This window comes from Mesocricetus auratus, unplaced genomic scaffold, assembly GCF_017639785.1.
Source record: "Mesocricetus auratus isolate SY011 unplaced genomic scaffold, BCM_Maur_2.0 Super-Scaffold_100007, whole genome shotgun sequence".
Lineage (NCBI taxonomy): Eukaryota > Metazoa > Chordata > Mammalia > Rodentia > Cricetidae > Mesocricetus > Mesocricetus auratus.
Window position 1 is genome coordinate 44,937,354 of NW_024429191.1, and position 25,142 is coordinate 44,962,495.

General features: G+C 40.2%; 1 protein-coding gene across 9 annotated transcripts in view; it reads right to left on the minus strand.

Annotated features, from left to right (window-relative positions):
• Positions 1–25,142, minus strand: part of Dnah9 (dynein axonemal heavy chain 9) — a 337,403-nt gene that overhangs the window by 85,000 nt on the left and 227,261 nt on the right. For all 9 annotated transcript variants that reach the window (XR_005878261.1, XM_040748879.1, XM_040748878.1 and 6 more), the window contains 2 exons: positions 9,648–10,073; positions 3,194–3,313 (listed from right to left, as the gene is read on the minus strand). Coding sequence is in view for 8 of the 9 variants with exons in the window: in XM_040748879.1 (XP_040604813.1) it covers positions 3,194–3,313; positions 9,648–10,073 (546 nt within the window). In the remaining variant the exon portion in view is untranslated. The remainder of the gene's footprint in view (positions 1–3,193; positions 3,314–9,647; positions 10,074–25,142) is intronic.

The window sequence follows — 25,142 nt, forward strand, 5'->3', positions numbered from 1 at the left end:
CATACATCCAGTCCCGCAGCTTCCCATGAGATATATATGGAGAAGTCCCCATCTGATAGAGAAGGCTGTGCTGAGGTTTGGAAGTCAGGAGCTAGATAGGAGGCAGGCTAGCCAGATCTGGCTAATTTCTTGCATGTCTGTGGGGTGCCATCTCTAAACCAAGTTGTTTGATGAAATCGATCATCTCAAAAATGCACAGTAGCCTGTTCCATCCATAACTGTGGTGACACATTTTCTGCCTGACCTTGCATCCAAGCTGGTAATATGTTTTGAGATAGTTTAGGACTATGTACTCAGCCTGCCATCCTACTATGAGCTCAGCCTCTGTAACTCTGATCTGCCTTTAGGAGAACAAGGTAAGCAACCTCATCATGCTTTGCCCTTCCTGCATAATCAGCGTTTTATAACCTAAGCTAGCGCATAGCTTTAATCTTAACTCATAGACTTCCCTGCTCCTGACCCATAATGAAGTATGTGTATGTGTATGTATATGCTGTGGTAATTATTTGCTGAAAGCAACCGGTAGGTCAAAAGGAACCTTAAAACAAATCTCCCATAAGTATTGGAAGCACTATGTTATTGGTTGCTAAGATCTGTGTGGGTTTGAGTGCTATTTTGAGTCAGTCGTGGTCAGTAAAGTAACCTCTTCCCTGTAAAATTGTTAGAGATTTATTTTGAAAAATATTCCCCATTTATTTCCCATACTATTGATTTTTGTTCAGTAAACACAGAGCAAAGTCCTTTGTTAGGGACAGACAGACAACAGGTACAGGTTAGACAAATACAGCAGATAGGTCACAGACCACAAACACGAGACAGGGACGAGCTGGGAGAGAAGTGGAGAATTCATACTTATGTTCATTCTTGATCTAAACTATTCCAAGAGGAAATCAGTTTTCTGTCTTAATACAACATCAGAGTACATAGCACTGACACACATGTGGATTGCCGTCTTCACTAAACCAAGGCTCAGTCCAGTGGTAGCTTCCACATGTGGCTCCTTAAGGAATCATGGCTATAGCTGGAATAAGTGAGCAAAGAAATTCATTGTAATTCCCTTCTGTGGGGAGGGTGGTGCTGCAGAGACTCCAGAGTAAAGGGAGGTCACACTCAGTAGAAGCTGCTCTCCAGTCACTGCTGCTGCATGTGAGAGAAATACAAGCCACGAGGAATTTTAAAAGGCCACAAGTTCTTTGACCTCTCATCAAAAGCGGATGCCAAAGTCAAGTGTGGTGGCTCACATCAGTAATCCCAAGACTGCAGAAGCTGAGGCATATGTGGTGGAATATCATTTTAAGATGTATGATTTTTGCCAGTCAGTGGTGGTGCATGCTTTTAATCCCAGCACTCGGGAGGCAGAGGCAGGCAGATCTCTGTGAGTTCGAGATCAGCCTGGTATACAAGAGCTAGTTCCAAAGCCACAGAGAAACCCTGTCTTGTGAAAACAAACAAAACAAAACAAAACAAAACCAACAACAACAAAAAGATGTATGACCTTTGTTTAACTCTGTGAAACTGTGATTCTTTGCCTGTCTCAAACACCCGATGGTCTAATAAAGAGCTGAATGGTCAATAGTGATGCAGGAGCAAGGATAGGCGGGGCTGGCAGGCAGAAAGTATATATAGAGCAAGAGAACAAGGAGATGACTATGTCAGGGGCCAGCCACCCATCCAGCCACAGAGGAAGAGTTAAAATAAGATTTACAGAAGAAATTGAAAAGCCCAGATGTAAAAGGTAGATGGGTTAATTTAAAATAAGAAGAGCTGGTTAGAAACAAACCAAGCTAAGGCCAGGAAGTCATAAGTAATAATAATACTCCATGTGTGAGTTGTTTGGGAGCTAGGCGGTAGCCCCTCAAAAGGCCAAGAGTAAAAAGACTAAAGCTTCAAGCAACAGGCATGAAGATTGTGAGTTTGCAGCCAGCCTAAACAAGAGATTGAGAGCCTATCTCAACAACAACAAAACAGAGCCAAGTCACAAGACAAAAATAAGAGTTATCCATATCCCTCCCCTTACATTTGTAACTATTTTGATGGACTAAGGCAGAAGTGACTGTTAGATTTTGGTCCCAGGTATTATGAGAGTGACACATTCTACTTGCAGTCTCTCAGAACACTCACTCACTGTGGAGTCCTGGGGTAGGACTGATGACTCCACTAGATTGGTTTCATGGAGACAGAGAGAGGTCCTTCTGATTCCACCCTACTAGCCTTACCTTCCAGGGTACCTAGCAGGTGAAGGAAATCATTCTGGACTCTCCAACCCAGCCCAGCCCCAGGTCCAAATAACCCTGAATTCATCAGGCATGGAGATAACACATCAAGGTAAATATTACCCAAAGACCCGCCCTCACAAAAACTGTGAAATATTGTAGAATGGGTACTGTGGTATTTTTTTCTAAAACAGTTTGGTTTATTGCATTCCTATGAAAGAAGAAGGGAACTATCATTAGTCTGAACCTTCGAAACACAGCTTGGACTGTGAATCCCTCCAACACTGGGCCCCAGCAAACAAATTCAGGAGACACAAAATGTGGCTTCAACCCCTCAGCACTTTCCTCTGGTCCCACACCCACCAATATCAGCTCTCTCCTCCTCCAACTAAGGATGGCATATCTATACTTTCCCTTGAGTTATTTTTTTTGGGGGGGTGGTTTGCTATATAGCAACAGATACCCTACAATAAACACCTTTGTCCTGACATTTAGACTTGTTTTCTCAGGCAGGCCAGAGTCTACCATCTCTCCTCTATTTCTCTATGTGTACATACAGGTGTGCACAAATAAGGTCACATTCCGAAATGTTCAGGGCCAATCAGTTTCATTCCTTTCTGCTTCGCTGTCCCTAATCTTGCCCCTTATGGTCAAACATTATATGGACCAGAACTCTGGAATTGACCCACAAAATGCTAACTTCTCTGGCCCACGCATATCCACGAAGCATGGCCACACTTGCAGCAACTGTCTAGTAGACCCAGCGTACCTTTCTGTCTAACTGCCTCCTTATGAAATCAGCTTTGGACCGAGAAGACTGAGTACCCACACCTCTCTGGGCACAGTTCCTGTATCTGCACATTTAAATACCACCCTACTCCCCTTCCCAAGGGGAGTCAAAGCTGCACTGAGCTGAGCTCATCTAGTCACACCTCTGGGGCACTTGACAAACTGTTAATGTAATTAGAGCTCAGACTCACCAGGCGGTTTGCAAGGGAGATGGTGCCTGCGGTCACTTCAGCTTCTTGCTGACACTTGAGTTTCTCTGCTGTTGCTTTCTCAAACTTGGCAGTGAGCTTTGCCAGGTTTTCGTTAAGGTACTGTTGAGGAAGGGACACAGAGTTGGTCAGCAATTCCAAGCTACTTCTAGTGCCTCTGCGATAAAGCCTCATGAAGAGAGGGGTTTGATGTAAACGCTGTGCAGGGGAGGGACGGCCAAGAGACTAAGGGCAGCCAGGAATGGGGAGGAAAGGAAGCCAAAGGAGGGGTGATTTCAGGTAGCACCCCAGGGACAACCTCAGCTTCTTCCTGCAGGGGGAGCTGGGGATGGAAGCCCAGAGATGTCTGATCAAAGCTGAGAGGCAATGAGGTGAGATGGGTACGCAGCAGAGGAAAGGGCCAGAAAAAGTCCCAGCTCTCCTTGGGTGGAGGAGGGGGTTCTGGTGAGTTTACAAAGTTACTGTTGAAGGCAAAAGCACATCACAGCTGGAAAAGCAAGAACATGACTGCAGGCCCAGTGGGGATGTGACAGGACCACCGACCAGATGTTCTGCACCGGACTGGCCTTCTTTGACTGGAACTTACTTACCACTCATCTATTTCCCCCTATTTCCTGCCCTTGACCATCATAAAGGGCGGGGTGGTTTCTAAGAAAAGGCATAGCTTTGAATTTTCTCTGTGTTCATCACAAATTAAGAATAGAAACATGACACTTGTCACTTTGGGAGTGTACATCCACACAGGTGAAGACACAGGGACACACAGTAGACACCTCTGCACACGTTCTATGTCTGAGCCATAGCTGAAGTCCAAGCTGTTTTGTGGGCCCTTGGGAAGGTGTAAGATAGACAGATAGTGTCTGAACTCTCACAACCAGAACTTTAAAAAGCAGCCAATTAATGATAGCAGACTGAACACACCCATCACATCCTCTTCTTCCCAAGCAATTGCTAAAGTGATTAGGAAGCAATTTCAATAGGCATAAGCTTCATACACCATATGAATCAATGGATATTACTCCAGAGTGAAAGAGTCCTGAAGGATGGTGGAAGATCACACCAATGGAGATGCTGGATGGCTGGAGATGGGCAGAGCAGGCTGCGGCTTCCACAGGTTACTAAAAGGCTATTTATCTGCAAAGCCTCCATGAACTGGAGATTCCGGAAGTGTGACTGGGTGGATGGCAAAAAGGAAGGCTAACTGGAAGCCTATTGGTACCCCAACAAGTATCTCTATCCAAATGTGGAATGCAGCATCACAACAGCCACCAAGAAGGAGAAACTGGCATTTAGGATGCTTCCAGCATAGCTCATCTAATCTTAAAAAATAAATCTTATCAGTCAGACCTACCTTTATCTGCAGAGATACCAGCTTTAAAAATTTATCCTTAAATTGTTGACATTTCCATAATTATATACAGTGCATGGTGACCATGTGCATTCTACCTCCTCATCTTCTCATATCCATTCCCCATTCCTGCTAGACCCCTTCTCTCTGCTAACTCCTCTCCAGCTTTTGTGTCTTTGTAGGTTTTCTACAGGTGACCTCAGCTGCTGTGTGCTTATTAATGTAATGGCTATACCATCTTCTTAGCCTCCTCTGAGATACAACAGTCAGAAGATGTTAGCAAACACTGACATTAAGGTAAACAAGAGGGAACCAATGTCCTGAGGAAAAGACAGGTCTCTCAATAGCAATAAGAACAGTACTAAAGGCCTTGGGACCAGTACTCTGAGAAGTCCAAGATGGTTCAGCTATAACACAAGAACAGGATTGGGAACAAAAGCACTATTGGGAGTCACCAGTTTATTGTTAATGCAAACAAACAATAGTGACTGGAGTGTGGGTAAGAAAGATGAACTTAGAAACCATGCAAGGATTCAGGAATCTCCCAGTAAGCCTGATAAAATGAACAGTGATAAAAGGGTGAGAGAAAATAGAGAACAAAGTTAGGAGGTCTAGCATTTAATCTACTTATATTGCAGAAGATAAGATTACAAAGAAAATGGAAGAGACATTGCCAAAGAAGAAAACAGTAATGCATCAGGGTTGAAGGCAGTAGGTCTCTCCATGTCAGCATGAATAATATAAAAGAATGGGGTATTGGAAACAGGTGATAAGAAAAATAGTGATCTGTATCAAGGCAGAAGGGTTTAAGTGAGGATGGAAGTTGGGAAGAGGACAGGTAAGACAAGAAGGTGGGGTGGGGTTTATCTCAGACTAAGAAGGTATGAAAAAGCCAGATGGAAACCCACTATTTTATAAGATTATTAAACATATAATTTAAAAAGAGTTTGAAAGGAGATAGTCTGCATTGGATGAATAATACTCTTCTCAGAAGTAATTGGTTATTGAGTGAAAATCGAAGTGTGGGATGCTCTCTTAAGAGCCATTGATCAGGGAGGCTGCAGGGGCCATCTAGAACAATGCAGGCTATTTCCATTTTTTTGCACACTAGAACAAGATTGTTAAGACCCTGTTGCTGAAGATATCACAAGCTTTGTTTGTAAGATAAAGAGCATCAAGATTTAACTGCCCTGGAAGCTTCCTCCCTTGGCTAGCTTTCACAGTCTTAGAAAGTACCAAGCAGGCTGCTGGGAGGGAAACATCATTAGAGCCCTTATCTGATGTGAACCTTTCAAACTACAGCAACCACCTGCCAAGTAAGATGCAGCCACTGACACAATAATGGTACGGCTGTTATAGGGGTAACCAGGTACCTTCTGATTGGATTTGAGGCCCACTTCATGGGACTGTGAACCTGGCTCAAATTCCATGATGGACAAAGTCATAGGCTCTAGGGTGGAGGGACCTACTGCTGTTGTTTTGTTAAATGTACATGTTGTTGAATTATCTTCTATTTATGTTTATGGATTATGCTGCTGTTAAACTTGGTCAGAGAAACTTCTATTGTGATGGGTGGTGGTCAACACAGAGACTCTTAATTGCTTAAAGCAATAAAACTTAAGTGACTGTTGAATATTTAGCTCTAAAAGGGGCATTGATGGTACTTCCTCTGGGGTTCAGGACACATTGCAGAAGTGGTGTGTGTGTGTGTGTGTGTGTGTGTGTGTGTGTGTGTGTGTGTGTGTGTGTGTGTGTGTTGTAGCACAGGGAAGCAGGAGAATATAAAAGTCAGAAGTGGGCAATTGTGCTGTGAAATACTGTGTTGTGAACATGATGTGGTTGTTCTACTTAAACTCAGAGCAGTTGTGGTTACTTGCACAGCATCTGTCTAAGACTGTGCCTGTCATCATTTACCATGGACGAGAGAGAGGCTGGTGAGGCTTCACCCTTCTCTGAGGGTCTATTTACAGTTAATGTTTCCTGGGGGAGGAGCTGTCATTTTCTTCAACAGTGTATTCACTGGTAAGTTTCATGGCAGTAATAACCCCATCTATGCTCATGCAAGTAACCCTAGTTAAACTCAGTGGAATACACACACACACACACACACACACACACACACACACACAGATACAGAGACAGAGACAGAGAGAGAGAGAGAGAGAGAAATAGGAGCATGGATTAGAAAGGTTTCAGTAGGAAAGAGAGAGCTAAGAAAGGCAATAAGGCATGTGTTAAAATGATCAAAATTAATTGCATACATGTATGAAATTATGAAGAAATAATAAAGAATGAAAGCTAAGTACATCAGTGCTGGGCATCAGGTGCTACGAATGATAGAAAGGTCAAAGGGCTTCTGGAAAGGTGGGCAGCACAAAGGTCAGGAGGTTGACAGTTCAGCAGACTAGAGCAAATAGTGTTCAGTGTTTCAAGGGAGAAAAGCGAACAATTTAGATTTCCATACTCTGCAAAGTTCTTACCTCAGTTTGTTAGCAAAATAAAGACATCACCAGACTGTAACTGTTGTGAGAATTTATTTCTCCCATAACACTTCACTTTCCTGAGAAAATGCCTTAAGGATAAGATACAGTAAAATAAAGTAATAACCAAGAAAGGAGGCATTATGGGGGTTCAGACACCATTGAAACAAGCTTAAGAAATAAATCACTGGTCCTTGCTTATCCTTGAACTACCTGGAGCTCTGCTTGGAAACAAGGGAGACAGCTTCTGGAGACAACAACCTGATAGAGCAATTGGCAGGGTAGAGAATGGATAAATTATGGCAGCTACACAAAAGGAAGTCATGGATGAAAACCAATAAAGGAAGATAGAAACTCCACAGGGAGAAAAGAGGCTAGAGAAAGATCTCAGTGGCTAAGAGAGTTCTTGTTGTTATTGCAGCGGACCAAGGTTTTATTTCCAGTACCGTCATGGTGGCTCACAACCAGCTGCAACTCCAGTTACAGGGGATTTGACACCTTCTTCTGGTCCCTGAGTACAACTGGGTACATGTATAGTGCACATGTAAACATGTAGGCAAACATGTGTTACACATACAGTATTTTTTTTTTGGTTTTACGAGACAGGGTTTCTCTGTTTTGGAGGCTGTCGGTCCAGCCTGGCCTCGAACTCACAGAGATCCGCCTGCCTCTGCCTCCCGAGTGCTGGGATTAAAGGCATGCGCCACCAACGCCCGGCCACATACAGTATTTTTAAAAAGAAAACATAGTGTTATCACTTAGATCTACTGTGAGCAATAGAGATGTTCACTTAATATAAATGGAAGCTATTGATTTTTTTAAATTTTTGTAATCAGTCTATGGACAGAGACACTTAGTTTTGGTTCCAGAAGCCAATGTAGATAATCTTGGCTCTGGCAATCACAAAACAGAAATAATGTCATGATGACAGAAATTGGGAGGTAGGAGGATAAGAGAAGAACAGAAATTTGGGATGATAAACGGCTTCATCCCAAAAGATGAGGCTTCCAGGAAGTCACCTCTATGCAATGGAGCAAGAAATAAAGCGGATGTCATCTAAAGCAAATTGTCATAAGTTTTCTGGGAAGATGTCAAAATCAATTACTTAGACCAGTCAGATGTCTGAAGAAGACGCAGGGAGTAGCATAAGGACAGAAGTTGAATGTTGAAATGAACAGAGCATGGTACTGAGAGCCAGTTGTACAAGAGTCCAGTCTTAGGAAACAGGCACTGATGGGGTGGATGGCAAAATGCAACACGGCCACTCACTCCAATATGAAGACTGCAGGTTAGTGAATGATATAGAGGAATCTTCTGATTATTTGTATAATGGCCAGAAATCAGATTTCTATGTAAATTTTGTGATATTTTCAATATTATCAACTGCCTTAGTCACTGTTCTATTGATATAAAGAGACACTATAACCAAGGCAACTCTTTACAAAGTTAGGGGGGCTGGCTTACAGTGTCAGAGGCTTAGTTCATTATTATCAGGACAGGGATCATAGGGACAGGAAAAGTATAAACATTTAAAAAGCATCCCCTCTGTACCACATGTTCTCTTAGTTAAAATAACTTGAGTAAAAAGTCCTTTAAAAGTCAGTTCTTTACACTTCCTGGGAGAGAATGAAATATGAAAATTATTAGGAAGTCCTTCCCCCAAAAGGCTGCAATGGGGTTGCTAAGGTGTTTTGTATTTGTGGAAGGCTGGTTATGGCCATTACCACCTGTTTAAGGAACTGGTCCACTGGACATCTGGGTTTATAAAGCAGGTATTTAGAGGAGATTGATTTCTTCACCAGAACTACTATTGTTATTTATTAAGATGCTATAGATTGAGCACCTTAAATATGTTAGTAATAAGCTGCATCCCCAGTCTCAAGGATTGGTATTACACAGAGAGGCTGTTTGCAATGGTCTTCCCCCCAGTTCTTTCATGTGCCTATTCTCACCCGACCATCAATAAACCATGGCACATGAGCGATATAGCACATCTATAATCCAACCCTATTTTTCAGTGTGTAAAACCTGCTTTATCATCACCACAAATTCACAGCAAGAATCTTATTTGCCTGAAATGCATATAGAAGAAGTAGATATCCAGAACAAGTATATATTCAGAACATTTTTTGGGTTGTACTTGATCATGGCAATAACTGAACTCATGTATGTGGTTGGATGTGTGTGTGTGTGTGTGTGTGTGTGTATGTGTGTGTGTGTGTGTGTGACTGGCAGCACAGGAAGCAAGGGGGATGTGGAGGGAGAGCAGGAACAGTGATGATCATGGTCCCCAAGGCTCTTCTTGCTGTTTTGTTACAGGCTGCCTCTTGCTCATGCTCCATGCATGGTTGTCTTCCATCCCTAGGATAATTCCCTGTTGTTTCCCCCCCAGGACTGTGTACCAATTGCCCAGTGGGTTTCTCTTGTTTGATCTATGTGTGTTGGCAAAAGAAATGTAAAAGCTGTCCTAGTTGAAAAGGGACAAAATATTGCATGAATATTTGGTTTCTCCTTAGGCATTATATTGTCAGGCTCTGACAGTGACTAGAGAGTGCTGTACATTTTATAGGTTGACAGTGTTGGGCAGGAGGGTTCTAGGTTCACTTACAGTGATCTTGGCTTTGATGGCTGCCAGTTTCTCCTGGGCAGCTGCGAGGTCTGAGGTGGCCTTGTTCAAAGCTTGGCGCTTTGGTTCCACATCACAGAAGACCTCGTAGAACCTCACAATGTTTATGACCCAAGAGCACAGGCCTGAAGCTGCATAGGACTTGGTGGCCACGAACTCTGGGTTGAATGCAGGGTCTTGCAGATAGGGCCTGATGGCTTTGAGGCAATTCTCATGAATGTTTTCCTTGTTGAAGTGGATTAGGGAATCCAGGAAGCTGTCCACTTTGGCCATGGTTATCTTGGCAGCCTTCCAGCTGCGGTCCTTGGGCACCTTGCCCCCTGGGGCCATGAGTACCATCACTGCAGCACTTACATTGCTGACAGCCAGAGGTGGGGACCCAAATGTCTTCAGCTCTGTCAGGTTGGTCTGAGAAGAGAGGAGGAGATTGTTAGAGGAAAATGGATGAGTTCTCTTTGTCCTGGGCCACTAATGGAGTTAGGCTGTGGAGTGATCAATCTGAAAGGGCTTGCTTTGAAGCCTGCAGCAGCCCTCTGAATTTTAAATATCATGACTCATCAAAGGGAAAGCAGAGTGACTCCCCAGTGGCTGCAGATGTCCCTGAATGGTTACCCGAGATTCAGCTATGTTCCTCCAGCACTAAGTGACTTACAGCCCATTAGAAACACACCATTATTTCACATCTAGCTGAGAAATAAAAGGATGCCAATATACCCTGAAACATGCAGCATGACATGAATAAAAGATAAGGTTATTATAAATTAATTTCCATCTTGGATTGAAGAGGATAGCACTGAAACTCAACTTTTTTTCTTCTTCTTTTAATTAAACTGCTTTCTTCCCTGATCTCATCCTAAATACACTTGACTGTCCTGAATGCATAGTGGCGTTTTTTTTGCCAAGAAATAAATCAGATAGAAAGTCAGGAGTGGCTTGAGAGTCAGCTGCTGTTGACTGGCCTCAGGTGTGTCCTTTGCTACAGAAAGATGTTGACCTTGATCCCAGACCTCAGTGTCCTCATCTGTGACCCAGAAGTGTTGACTCTGACGCTCAGGTAACCCAGTTCTTGGTACCCTCCTCTATAACCTGGAATCAGGGTATCATTTTTTTCCTTTTTAAAAAATTTTATTTTTAAATTTAAATTAGAAACAAGGTTTCTTCTCTTATCAATCCCAGCTCCCTCTCCCTCCCCTCCTCTCACACCCACCCACCAACCCCATCATCTCCCCTCCCCCAATTCCCACTCTTTCCCCAGAGAGGGTGAGGCCCTCTATGGGGGTATCCATAGTCTGTCATTTCATCCAGAGCAGGGCCTAGACCTTCCCCCAAGAGTCAAATGGTGCTGGCAGAACTGGATACTGGCATGTAGAAGAATGCAGATAGATCCATGTCTATTGCCATGCACAAAACTTATATCCAAATGGATCAAAGACCTCAACATAAATCCAGCCACACTGAACCTCTCAGAAGATAAAGTGGGAGATACTCTTGAATGAATTGGTACAGGAGACTGCTTCCTGAACATAATATTATTTTTAATTTTTAAAAAAGATTTATTTATTGTGTACACAGTGTTCTGCCTACACATATGTCAGCTTGCCAGAAGAGGGCACCAGATCTCACTATAGATGGTTGTAAGCCACTATGTGGTTGCTGGGAATTGAACTCAGGACCTCTGGAAGAGCAAGCAGTGCTCTTAGCCTCTGAGCCATCTTTCCAGCCCTAATATCCTTTTTCTTTGATTGTGTATGTGTGACCAACAAATATATATATATATGTGTGTGTGTGTGTGTATATACATACATACAAACATACATATATATGTATATATATATATATATATCCTGCTGATGAACCACCCTTCCCCTCTTATTGGTTATCCAGTTTGGAGTGGTCAACCTTAAAACCATATATACATAAATACCTAAAATGAACTCAATAGGTTGCATTCACTCTTTTCATATTTGATTATGACACCCTGTCAGTGGCAGGAGGAAATAACAGCATAAATGTAAGTGGGTGCCAGCATGGGTGGGGACATGTCTTTAAGGAGTAAACAACTTCAAGCAAGAATCTTCACCATCTAAACTATTGAATTAGGCATAATCAGTAGATAGAAATAATAGAAAACATGTATAAAAATACAGGAGGTTCATAACCCATATCTTGTACTGTTATGATTTTAATGGAGTTCATTTCAATCCTTTTCATATCCACTAATCAATGGCGATTATGTTGGTCAAAAAGACAAAACCTCACTGAAGTTGAGGTGGGCTTTCTTTCATGGCTCACTTGACTAGGAAGGGTGGGGAATGGGGCAGAGAAAAACAAGACCACATGTTGAGTGTTCACAGGGAACTCTGGCTGTTTTCTTGCATCTTGGTCTCCCTGTGGGGGTTCATTTTTGCATATTGATTTTTTCATGTTGCAAGGCACTTGGCCCAACTCTCTGAACTCTCTGCCCCTGGGACCCTTTTCCCCTTTCCCTTTCAGATTACAAATACTTTCTGTTGGGATTTGGAAATGTCCCTGAAAGTATAAAACTGGGCTCCAAAGGTGGCATTGTTTATAATGATTCTTTGGCTCTTTAAGGAACCTAGTGGGAAGTACCTGGTTTAACAGGGTGTGGCCTCAAAGAGGCTTCTGGGATACAGGCCTCTTTGGCTGGTGGTATAAACACTAGCTCCTACCATGATGCACCACCCTTGACAAAGACCTGATCTTGGTCATGAGCCATCAGAACCATAAGCCTGGAGAAACCTGTACTTATTGTAAGCAGCTAGTGTGAGGTATTTATTATAGTGCCTCAACACTGACTAGTACACTTCCTTTTGGCGGGTCTTGACTTATGAAGCTCTCTTCTATCTCAGGATCTCTATAAGGACATTTGTTCCCAAGGCATTTGCATGGCTGATGCCACCTCTTAAGATCTTAATTCAAACAGTCTCTACTCAGAGAGCCTCTACCCACCAACCTCTTCTCCATTTTTCCTATCTTAGTACCATGGTGATTTTCTTCAGAAAGCTTACTGCAATCTGAAACAATTATCACTTCTTCCTAGCCGACCCACTATAATCTTCCTCAGGAGAACAGAGACCCCTGCTGAACCTTTAAGAACCCAGTATCCTCTGCTCTGAAGAAACTGTTCTCTAGCAGACACTCATCAAACTGGACATAGAATGGCTGAATGGGGTGAGTGAGTGATGGCAGCTCAGCTCACACCCTTAGCTTTGCAAGCAGAAGGGAAAAGGCTTTTCCTCCAACAGAAGTCAGCACTTGAAAATGCCTAGGAGAAGGCCTTGTTTAGTTAGGCATGGATCTCAAGTCAGCCGCCACAGGCCTAGTATAACCAGGAAGAACACAAGGTTGAAAGGAACATTTCTCAGGAGGAAGTAGACACTATTTTCAGTGAACACACATTAGGAGCACTTGGCTCCACTCCACTCCTTTCTCATATGACAGATGAGAGGGATCCATCTCTCTCTGGAGCAATGGGGCAGGAGTCAAACTTCATTAGAGTACTGTAAATATTGCTAATGCATTGTTAATGTTAGTGACAGACATCTCCCTTTTCTTTGGTGTGTGTGAGTGCAAGTGTGTATGTGTGTGCTTTTGTGCATGTATGTGTGTGTGCTTTTATCTAAACTTGGCTGAGTGCTTAGACCTTGATTTTCTTGATTTTTGAATCTTTAAGTCAGTGGGGGAAAATACTCCTGCAATCCTCAACACTATGTCATCAGAAACAGGGCCATTCATTTGGAGAAATGACTGTTGTGGTTGATGTAAACCTTCTTGCTGTGCCCCTTTTCTGTCTAAATAAGCTAATGCCACCTTCTGTACCACGGAAACCATCTGGTCCCTTCACCTTCACTCCTCAGCTGCCTGCCCTAGCACTCTATTCCTCTGTTGCACATTTTTCTTCATAGCATCTGTTGTGTTTTACTACTTTGGATAAAATAGCATTATTTGGTTCAATGTTTCCTGCCTTAGCTACAATATAAGCTTCCTAGAAGTAAGACTTTTATTTCTGTAGGGTAAAAGGGCCAGTCAAAGAAACACACCCTGACACTGAGACCAGAATCAATTCACTGGTCCTAAAACCAGAGCCAAAAGGTTAAAAAGGGCAGGTGAAAGAAACACCCTGGTCCTGAAACTAGAGCCAAAGAAACACTCCCTGACCCTTACCAACTCAGCATCAAAACCAACCAATCCCCGAGCATGAAAACTAACTAATCCCTGAGCATAAACCCCAACCAATCCCTGAGCATGAAATCCAGCCAATTTCTGAGTTTGTTGAAGCTCAGGGATTAAAATCCCAACAATTCCCACCCTGAAATCTTCATCCTGGAAAAACTCTGCCACTAAGAAATCCTATATAAACTTTGTACCTGTTCAGTTGGGAATTGTCCTTTTCCACCCTGGCAGAGACAGCCACTCTCCTGTATTCTCTCTCCCAGTAAATCTCTTGAATGAGTTTTGAGTAATGACCTTCTTTTGTTGGAGTGGACCAGGGCAGAGAAGTAACAACTTTTGCCAGAGCAGAGCAGAACAGAGCTGTAAGGACTCTCACTGGAGTGGAGCAGAACTGCTACATCTCTATGGGGAAGCTCTCAGAGCAGAGTGTTTCTAGCTGATCATTATTCCTCTCTGCTACCCATCAACATTTAGAAGCACCCTATATGAGTGCTACTACACAGCTACCACACTTTCATAATATCCAAAGAGAGCAACAGAAACCAAAGAATGGAACACCCACCCAACAAAGACAAACTAGATGCCAATACCCAGAGTCACTTCAACCATCCTAATTCTAGATGTCTAGGCACCAGCACAAAACCATAAACATGAACAAGATAATATCCCACCAGAACCCAGTAACCCCACCACAATAGGGCATGAGAAATGCAATGTAGCTGAAGAACAAGACAAGGATTTCTAAATAACTTTTATGAATATGGTCAAGGATATTAAAGAGAATTTGAACAAATCACTTAGTGAAGTTTGTGAAAACACAAGATCAGTGGAATATAATAATGAAGACAGTTCAAGATGAAAACAGAAATAGAACCACTAAAGAAAACCCAAAATGAAATAAAATTGGAAATAAAACATTTAGGAAGTCAAACAAAAATTCATAGGTAAATTTTACCAACAGAGTACAAGATATGGAAAAGAGAGTCTCTGGCATTGAAGACAAGGCAGAAGAAATAGATATGCTAGTCAAAGAAAATGTTAAATCTTCAAAAAAAATCTAGGCACAAAACAGGAAATCTGTGACACCATGAAAAGGCCAACTATAAGAGATAGAGAAGGAGAAGAAGCCCAGGTCAAAGGCACAGAAAATATTTTCAAGAAAATCATAGAAGAAAATTTCCTGAATCTAAAGAAGGAGGTGCCTACCAAGGTACAAGAAGCAGACAGAGAAACAAATAGGATCAGAAAAGAAATTCCCATGACACATAATAATAAAAGCACAAAATATTCAAAACAAAGAAGGAATACAAAAACTTGCAAGAGAAAGATCAAGTAACATAAAGGCAGACCTATAGAATATCACAACATCTGACTTATCAGCAGAGACCCTGAAAGTCAAGGGGCTGGACAGATATTCTTAGAAGCTCTGAAAGATCACAGATGCCAGCTCAGACTACTATACCCAGCAAAACCTTCAATCATAATAAGTATAGAAATAAAAATTCAACAAATAAAAGCAAATTTAAGATGTATATATCACCAATACAACTCTACTGAAGGCACAAGAAGGAAAACTTCAGTCTGAAGAGGATAACAATACCTGAGAACCCAAGAAAATAATAATCCCAGAGGAGTATACCAAAAGAAGGGGAATAAATAAACAACTATTTATTGATAACTACCAATATCAATGGTCTCAATTCTTCAATAAAAAGACACTTTAACATATTGAACAAGGAACAGCCTCAAAAAGTATCTTGGGGGTAACTCTAAGCAAGTGAAAGATTTATATAATAAAAACTTTAAGACATTGAAGAAGATATCAGAGGATGGAAATATTCATGCTCATGGTTCAGTAGGATTAATATAGTAAAACTGGCCATCCTACCAAAAGCAATCTGCATATTTAATGCAGTCCCTATCAAAATTACAAAACAAATTTCCATACAAATAGAAAAAAATCAGCTTCACTTGGAAATGCAGAAGTTTCAGGATACCTAAAACATTTCTGAATGATAAAAGAACTTCTGGAGGTATCAAGTTGTTCTACAGTATTATAGAAATAAAAGCAGCATGGTATTGACATAAAAACACTGATCAACTGATTAAAATTGAAGACAAAGATACAAGTTCACAGAACTATGAACATTTGATTTTTAGCAAAGAAGCCAAAAAATACAGACTGAAAATAAGCATCTTTGACAAATGGTCAAACTGGACACTGCATGTAGAAGAATGCAAATAGATCTACATATACCACCATAACCAAAATTTAATTCCAAATGGATCAAATACCTCAGTATAAAGACAGATACTCTGAGTCTCATAGAAGAGAATGTGTGGAATAGTCTTGAACTCACTGGCACAAGAAAAACCTTTCTGAATAGAACACCAATTGCACAGGCACTAATGAATGGGACCTCATGAAAATGAAAAGCTTCTATATAGCAAAGGACACTATGATTCAGGCAAAGCATCAGGCTGCAGAATGGGAAAAGATCTTCACCAATTACACATCTTACAGAGGGTTAACACAAAGGACTTAAAAAAATATCAAGAAAACAAACCCAGTGTATAGATTCAAACAGAGAACTCTTAAAAGATGAAACACAAATGGCTGAGAAATACTTGAAGAGATGCTCAATATCCTTAGTCATTTGGGAAATGCAAATCAAAACTATCTTGAGACTTAATCTCGCACCAATCTGAATGGCCAAGATCAATAAAACAAATGACAGTTTGTAGAAACTGGAAAGTATATAGAAAAATGGGAACACTCATCCATTGCTGGTGGGAGTGCAAACTTGTACAGCTACCATGGAAATAAGTGTTGGCAGTTTCTCAGGAAGCTGGGAATTTATCTGTCACAAGATATAGTTACACCATTCTTGGACATACATTGAAAGGATTCTACATTTTTCCACAAAGACACTTGCTCATCCATGTTTATTGCTGATTTATTCATAATAGCAATAAACTAGAAACAGCCTAGATGTCCTCTAACTAACTGACGAATGGATAATGAAAATGTGGTACATTTACACAATTGAATATTAATTAGCTGTTTGAAAAAACCAAAATCATTAAATTTGTAGGTAAATGGATAGTTAAAAATCATCCTGAGTGAGTTAGCCCAGATTCAAACAGATAAATATTTTATGTATTCTTTTATATGTAAATGTTAGCTTTTAAGCCTTTAATAGGTGTGCTACAATTTGTATGACCACAGAGGTTTTTAAGTTAGGAACTAGAGGAAAGGTAAGAATTCCCCCACAGAAGGGGGAATAGAATATTTATTTATAGGGAAATGGAGAAGACTGGAGTGGGAGGATTAAATGGGGAAGGGGTTAGATGAAAGGAATAAAGGAAGGAATATAGGGATGGACAACTAACACTAAGAGTCATATGGAAATCTACTACTGTAGAGTAGGTCTATATATAATGAAAGAATCTATATGAAATAGTATAATATATAAAATAAAAATAAATATATGTGAAAGAAATCTAAATGGAGTCACCAAATAGTGAGGGAGACAATGCCCAACTAGACATCTTTCCCAACCAAGTGACCCCTTCCAGTGCCAGAAATGGTTTACATTACATCTACTTGAGTCATTGGACAAAAGGGTCCCATGGAAAACCCTAAATAACCCAGGCTATTTCCAAGGCTATTATTATTGGTTTTTCTCTTCAAATTGATGGTAAGACCTATTTCTGAAAATAACAGTTATATATCTCACTGAAAATGAAGAAGTCGCTGGGTGCCTACCTAGAGCCTTCACTACTAGTGTTTATGGTACTAGAAGGTACTCTGCATGCTTCCAGAGAGAAAGGTTAACACTAATCCAGCTACAAATCCTATGATCTATAACGGTAACCTGTCTGCAAGTTATGTTGGTGCAATAGTGGCACAGAAGCTGTTGGAGAACCAAGCACTCTCTAGTTGCTTTGAAGGCCTACTCCAGGAAATTGAACCCATGGCTAATAACCTCAGACTGGACAGGCCATGAGCCTAGGGAAAAATCAAGTGCTACTGTTCTGCTAAATGAACAGAACAACAAAATGACTCCTAATGACATGCTATACCCATTGGTCAGTGTCTCTCTCATTCATTGCCAGAGAAACTTCCTATTGAAGGGATAAGAATTAATACAGAGAACCACAACTGGACAATGTGTAGAGACTAAGAGATTTTGGCACATTTAGTTCTAAATGTGACATCCTTAGATAACAAGTGTGTGACTCGCGGCCCACTTTTTAGAAACTTAGGTTTTAGTGACTAACCTTAGGTCTTTGTGTATTCCAGGCTAGCATCTTACAGCCTAAGCTATCTCCTGGCCCCATACTATATAATTATTACCAGAAATTTCAGTCCAGTCTTAAGTATTTGAAGAAGCTCTTATACATTTCCATTCTTCCAACACTGCATAACATGTTTTAACTTTTAATTGATACGCTAAAATGATATTAAACATTGATATTTAATTTACATATGTATATGTGGGTATAACTATTTACCAGTGATTCTAAACATTTTCTTCCTTTTAAAAATTCTTCTTTTAGATGAGATTGGGTACATTCATGGTGGTATGGCTGTAAAAAATCAAAATGTCAATGTAACAATGCCTAACCATATTCTGTTGTACTCATAGATTTGTGACCAGCCCTACTGCCATCAGAGAGACTTCATCCAGCAACTGACGGAAACAGATAATGGAGATCCTTAGCCAAACATCAGGCTGAACTTGGGTAATTATGTTGAAGAGATGGGGAGAATTGTAGGAGCCAGAGGGGTCAAGTACATCACAAGAAAACCCACAGAGTCAACTAACTGACAACCAGGGAGCCTGCATGGAACTGACCTAAGCCCTCTGCATATATGGGGCAGTTATGTAGCTTGATCTTTTTGTGGGACTCCTAACAGTGGGAGCTGGGGCTGTCTCTTAACTCTTTTTCTGGCTTTTGGGACCCTACTCCTCATAATGGGCTGCCTTGCCCAGCCTTAATATGAGGGGAAGTGCTTAGTATTACTGAGACTTGGTATGCCATGTTTTGTTGATATCCATGGGAGGCCTGCCCTTTTAAGAACGGAAATGGATGAAGAGTGGATAGGGTGGAGGATGGAGGGGAGGTTGGGGGGCAGGCCTGAGAGGAGACAAGGGAGGTAAAATCACAGTGTCAGTATGTAAAATAAATAGTTAAAATTAAAAGTGAATCTAAAAATTATTTATTTTATTTTCAATTGTGTGCCTCTGTGTGTGGGTATATGCACATGAGTGCAGGTGGCCCTAGAAGTGAGGGCCAGGATTACAGGTTTGCAGGTGGTTATAATGTACCACCTGACATGTGTCATGGAAACCAAATTCAGTTCCTCCTACCGGCTGGTACATATCTCCAGCTTCCCTAAATATTTTATTGATTTGAGTAAGATATTTGAATTAATTTTTAGTTCTTGTTATTTACCTATTTTCTACAGATCATCAGCTTTTTCCTGATTACTGTATTAGTCAGGGTCCCTGACTAATAATATACCAGCATTTATGAGGAAATCTAACCAAAGGAAATGATCATAAAAGTGTAGATCTAGGTTTTTGGGTACTTTTCCCCATATTAATTGGCTTGTGGTCTGGAAACCAAAGGGTTCAAAATATTTGCCTACTACACAGACAATCTGTATTTGTAGTCAGAGATGTGTAAAGAGGCCACAGCTTACCCTTGTAAGAAGCAACTGGGTCTCTGTGTTAATTGTCTATTGCAAAAGAAAGCTTCTTTGATGATATTTGAGAGTTGCATTAATCTGTGGGTGTAACAGAAAATCCTTAAAACCTGGTTTAATAATATGTCCTATTAGCAGAGTAATGGTAGTATGCTCTCCCCTAGGGTCCATGATCTATCTACTCACATGCTCTTGATACTGATAACTGTATCAGATATGGGTATCATCTTGTGGAGTGGGCCTTACAGCCAATCAGAAAGTGACTAGTTACTCCTGTGACATTGGTGCCATTATTTCATCAGTGGGCATATCTTGTTATCATTACTGATGACAAGATATAGCTCACAACATTCATACCTAAGTAAGACTAATGCTTACTTTTCTCCCTTGATAGTACATAGTGCCATAAAAGCCACAGGAGATGAAGCTTCCAATCAATATCAGCTTGACCTTCATGTCCTGTGACTCAAGTATGTGATATTTTATGGTCTTACCATCAAGTTCTAGTGGGTAAACAAGAGCAGTGGTAATAGCTTGTAATGTTTTGGGGTCTATGAATCTCATTGTCCAGCAACTCCAATAGAGATAACCCATTCTTGACAACTGGTCAAGGTGTTGAGAATAACTGACTATGGAGTGTTCAGCCTTTAAATGGGACATCTATATCATACCCACCTCCCAAGGCTCAGGGATTTTGGAAGAAGGTACAGAAATAATATAAGAGCCAAGGCGGCAATGACTACAAGAAAGTTTTTGCCAGATACAAAAGGGCAGTAGCCCTTAAGAACTCACAGTGATTATGATGGCATACACAAGACCTGAATAAATGCAAGACAGACAAACATCCAAGCATGCAGAGAGGGAGAAAGGGGAATGATCACAAAGTCCCGCTCCTATCTTAAGAGCTACTGGGAATTAATAGCTGCCAGGAGAGGGAGAGCTATTATTCTTCAAGGGTGTGGCCTCTGGTAGGTCTAATACACCAGTCCCTGGTCGATGACCACACACCAAGAGTATATAAGATTCACTAATGGGATTATGTGGGTTTAAAAAAGATGAAGTCAAAGTTGAGTGGGTATGGAACGGAGGGTGGATCTTGGAGGAGGTTGCAGAGGAGATAAAAATGTTCAAAATACAATGTATGAAATTCTTGAAGAATTAATAAAAATGTTTTTTTTATAAAAGCAGCCATGTTTCAATCAATCACAGCAATTGATGTTCAGTCAACCATCGGCACCAGGTGCTTATAATAGCATAGTTTCTTTTTATTCTCAGTTGAATGGGAAGCAGTTGGAGGGTTAAGGCAGAGAATGAGATGACTAGATTTATGTTCTCAGAGCTTGATGTTGGGTAGAAAAACTTTTAGTGGAGGCTGTCCTGGGCTACTGAAGTTGTCTAGGAAAGAGAGGAGGATGGGTTGGTTTAGGGTTTTGACTGAGTAGACATATGTGAGTTAGGAGTCTGAGGGATCTGTAACCTTCAGATCTGTGGGCAAGCTGGAATTGAAGAAATGCATGCCTGCAGCTTCATGGCTGTTCTTCTTCCAGTGACTTCCTGGGCTCATGTGGGCCAAGGTCCAAGGAAGCTGGAGGACAAAGGCAACCCACTGATACAATCCAGTCTTCAGGTTATGGTAACAACAGAATGGGGGAAACTGATGTGATCAGTGATACGGGGGAGAGATGTACATGGATGCTGCCCAACCTAGTTTGAGAACTTTTTATGTATAAAGGCTCTCTACATTTTCTCTTACATATTACAAGTTTCTTGTTGAATTTTATGCTCTACAACAATTTAAAGTTTTTGGGTTGTCAGGTTTAGCACATTTTTTTTCTCAATGACAATGAACTTTGTTTCTATTCAAAGGAAGATTTCACAGATTTAAAACCTGGGCTGCAAATATGTGCAAAGTTTGCTTGTTTTAGGCTTTCTTCCTTTATAATGTGTTAGTCAGTATTTTATAAGGCAACACCATCTTGTTCTTTTATTAAAGGAGGGCACACTGTGGAAAATTCAGCAGACAAAAAATGAAAGCAAGCAGCATTCATAGCTTCACTAGTACAAGATCTTTATGCCCTGGTATATTCTATCGAGTAGGTTTTTTGGATTTGTCTTTCTGTTAGGCTGACATCCCTCCTCCTTCTGTAATTTCATATATGTATCCATATATAATACACCTATATGTACAGAAACTTACACATACATATTAATCATTCTACTTTTAAACTTTTTTACTGCAAGCATCAAACTTCTGTCATTATTTTATAAATATGATTTAAAATGAGCAATGTGCTGTCTCTTACTTGGATGGATCATAATTTAGCCAGTTTTATGTTGTTGAACATTCAGGTTATGAAACTGATTGGAAAATATGACCTTCTAATGACAATAGAGACAAGCTAAAAACCAAATTGGACTTCAATTAGATTTATATTTAACTTATGAATAAATTGGAGGATTGATGACAGAAAGAGTAGTTTTTACATTTCCAAGCTTGGTCCATGAATTTGTCCATATCATTTCCTAATCCTTCAAAAATGATGTACAGCTTTCTTCACAGCTTCAACAAATTTCCTTACACTTATTTGTATGTTATGTTTTGGTTGTTATTTTGAAATTGTTTTCCAACTGGCTACTGCTGATATTAGAAAAGCTATTACATCTTATAATTTATTTTATAATCAGACCCCATCCTTTCCCTTTTATTTGTTTTACTATATTTCTATAACTCTCATGGAAAATAACATATTTCTCTGATATCCCATAATAGGTATGCAGCTAATATTTTAATATATGATTGGATTAGATAAGAATGTAGGACAAGTTCTTTTTAGTAATAGTAGCAAAAGGGGTTGTCGTTGTGCTTTTCCTATGTTGATGGGAATATGTCTCATGCCCTGTTAGTAGGTGCTTTGTCCTTGGGGTGGGTTAATTGTTTTCTGTTGGCAATATATCCAAATGCCCTTCCATTCCTGCTTTGCTAAGTAATGGTTGTTGAATTGTATTAAACGCCATTGTTACTGTTTGTCTTTGTAATATGCCCTCCCACAAAGGCTCACGATTTGAAGGCTTTGGCCCTAGATAGTGGTTATTTGTTGATGCTGTAGAGTCTTAGAAGGTGAGGTAAAGATAGAACCAAAGGAGAATAAACACCCAAGTAATGCCCAATATAGCTAAATGACAAAGATAATCAAGAACTTGAGAATGGAATTGAATCAGGAGAGAGAAACAGTGAAGTTGATTCAAGCTGAAAGGAAGATAGAATTGTAAAACCCAATAGCAGAAAACTCAAAAAAAGCCTTACACATAGAATGAATCAAGCAGAAGACAGACTGTCAGGTCTCAGGGATAAAGTAGAGGACCTAGACCAGATAAAGGAATATGAAACACTAAAAACCATAGGAAAGGAACACACAGGATATATGGAACAACACGAAAAAAAACAGACCTTTCAATTGCAGGCATAGATCAGGGAAAGGAGTCCCAAGTCAATGTCATAGGCCAGATTTTCAATGTAATCATAGAAAATAACTTCCCCAAACTAAGGAGAGATATACCTAAACAAATACAAGAGACATACAGATTGCCAAATAGACAAGACTAGAAAATGAAATCCCCACAGCATCTCATAGTTAAAATACTAAGTACATATAACAAAGAAAGTATAGTGAAAGCTGCAAGAAGAAAATTGCAATGCATATGTAAAGGAAAACACTTCAGAATAACAGCTGACTTCTCAATGGGAACTTTGAAATCTAGAAGAGTCCAGAGCAATGCATTCCAATCCTAAAAGACTGGTGGCCAAACTAGAATAACGTGCCAAGCAAAACTATTTGTCATGATTGAAGGACAAAGAAAACTTTTCCATGACATAATAATCCTAAAAATTATATTAAAAAAACCAAAGCTAAAGAAAATATAGCTGGGTTCATTTCCAGGCCCATGCAGAGTCCAGTCCCTTGCTGGGCAGTGGTGGCACACGCCTTTAATCTCACCACTTGGGAATCAGAGGCTGGGGGATCTCAGTGAGTTTGAGGCCAGCATGGTCTACAAAGTGAGTTCCAGGACAGCCAGGACCATTACACAGAGAATCCCTGTCTTGAAAAAACAACAGCAAAACAAACAACTCTCCCCTCCCACATACAAGAATATACAGGAAGCAACATTTTGGTCTGAATGAGCACAGCAGATAGACTGTGGAAATAAATACAAAGCCACGATTATTAAAAACACAAAATATCACTGAGAACACAAACACTGCCACCAAAATCGAACACCTAACCACAATTAACACACACATTTGAATAAGAACTTTAAATATCAATGGTACCAACTCTCCATTCAAAAGATACAAATTGACTAAACAGATTAAGAAAAAAAATCGATTTATCTGCTGTCTATGAGAACCACATGTTAGTTTTAAAGATAGCACCACCTTAGAGTAAAAGGATGGACAAAAGTGCTCTTATCAAATGGGCCCAGGAAACAAGCAAGTCACTATCCTAGTATCTGAGAAAATAGACCTCAAACCAACACTAATCAGAAGAGATAAAGATGGACACTTTATTCTAACTAAGGAAACAGCTAACCAAGAAGACATTACTATCCTAAACATACATGCACCACACGCTAGGGTGCATAAAAAATCAAAATCTACAGTTGGATTTAAAGACACAGATTAACATCAATCAATTAATATTGGATGATTTCAATATCAAACTTTCTACAATAAACAGGTTATCTGTATGAAATAAAAAAAGAAACATCAGAATTAATTGACATCATACATCAAAAGGACTTAACAAATATCTACAAAATATTTTACCCAAACACCAGGGAATACACATTCTACTCAGCATTGCATGGAAGCTTTTCTAGAGTAGAACATATCCTGGGACACACACACACACACACACACACACACACACACACACAAATCTTAGGTTCAGAAAGACTTCTCTATCCTCTCTTAGCACAATGCAATAAAACTAACAATTGAGAGCAAACTCTCTAGTATTATTCAAACTTATGGAGATGAAACAACTCATTACTGAATAATAAGTGGGTTAAAGGAGAAACCAAGAAAGGAAGGAAGAAAGGAAGGAAGAAAGAAAGAAAGAAAGAAAGAAAGAAGGAAAGAAAGGACTTCCTGGAACTAAATGAAAATTAAAATACAACATAAAACCTTTGGGACACTTTGAAAACAGTCCCATGAGGGAAATTTAAAGCTCTAAGTGCCCACAAGCAAAAACCAGGAAGAACATAGTACTTAAAAACAAAATACAACCATGTGCCAGAAAGATTATACCCCATGACTGAATCAGCTTTTTCCCGATGATTCAACATATACTAGTCAATAAATGCAATAAACCACATAAGAGGAATAAAGACAAACATTAAATGATCATGGTGGTAGATATAGATAAATTCTTAGACAAAAATCCAACATGCATTCATTATAAAAATCCTAGAGAATGCAGGCCTACAGGGAACATGCCTCAATATAATAAATGCTATATGTAAGAGATACACAGTCAACATCATCCTAAATGGGGAAAATTTGTGGA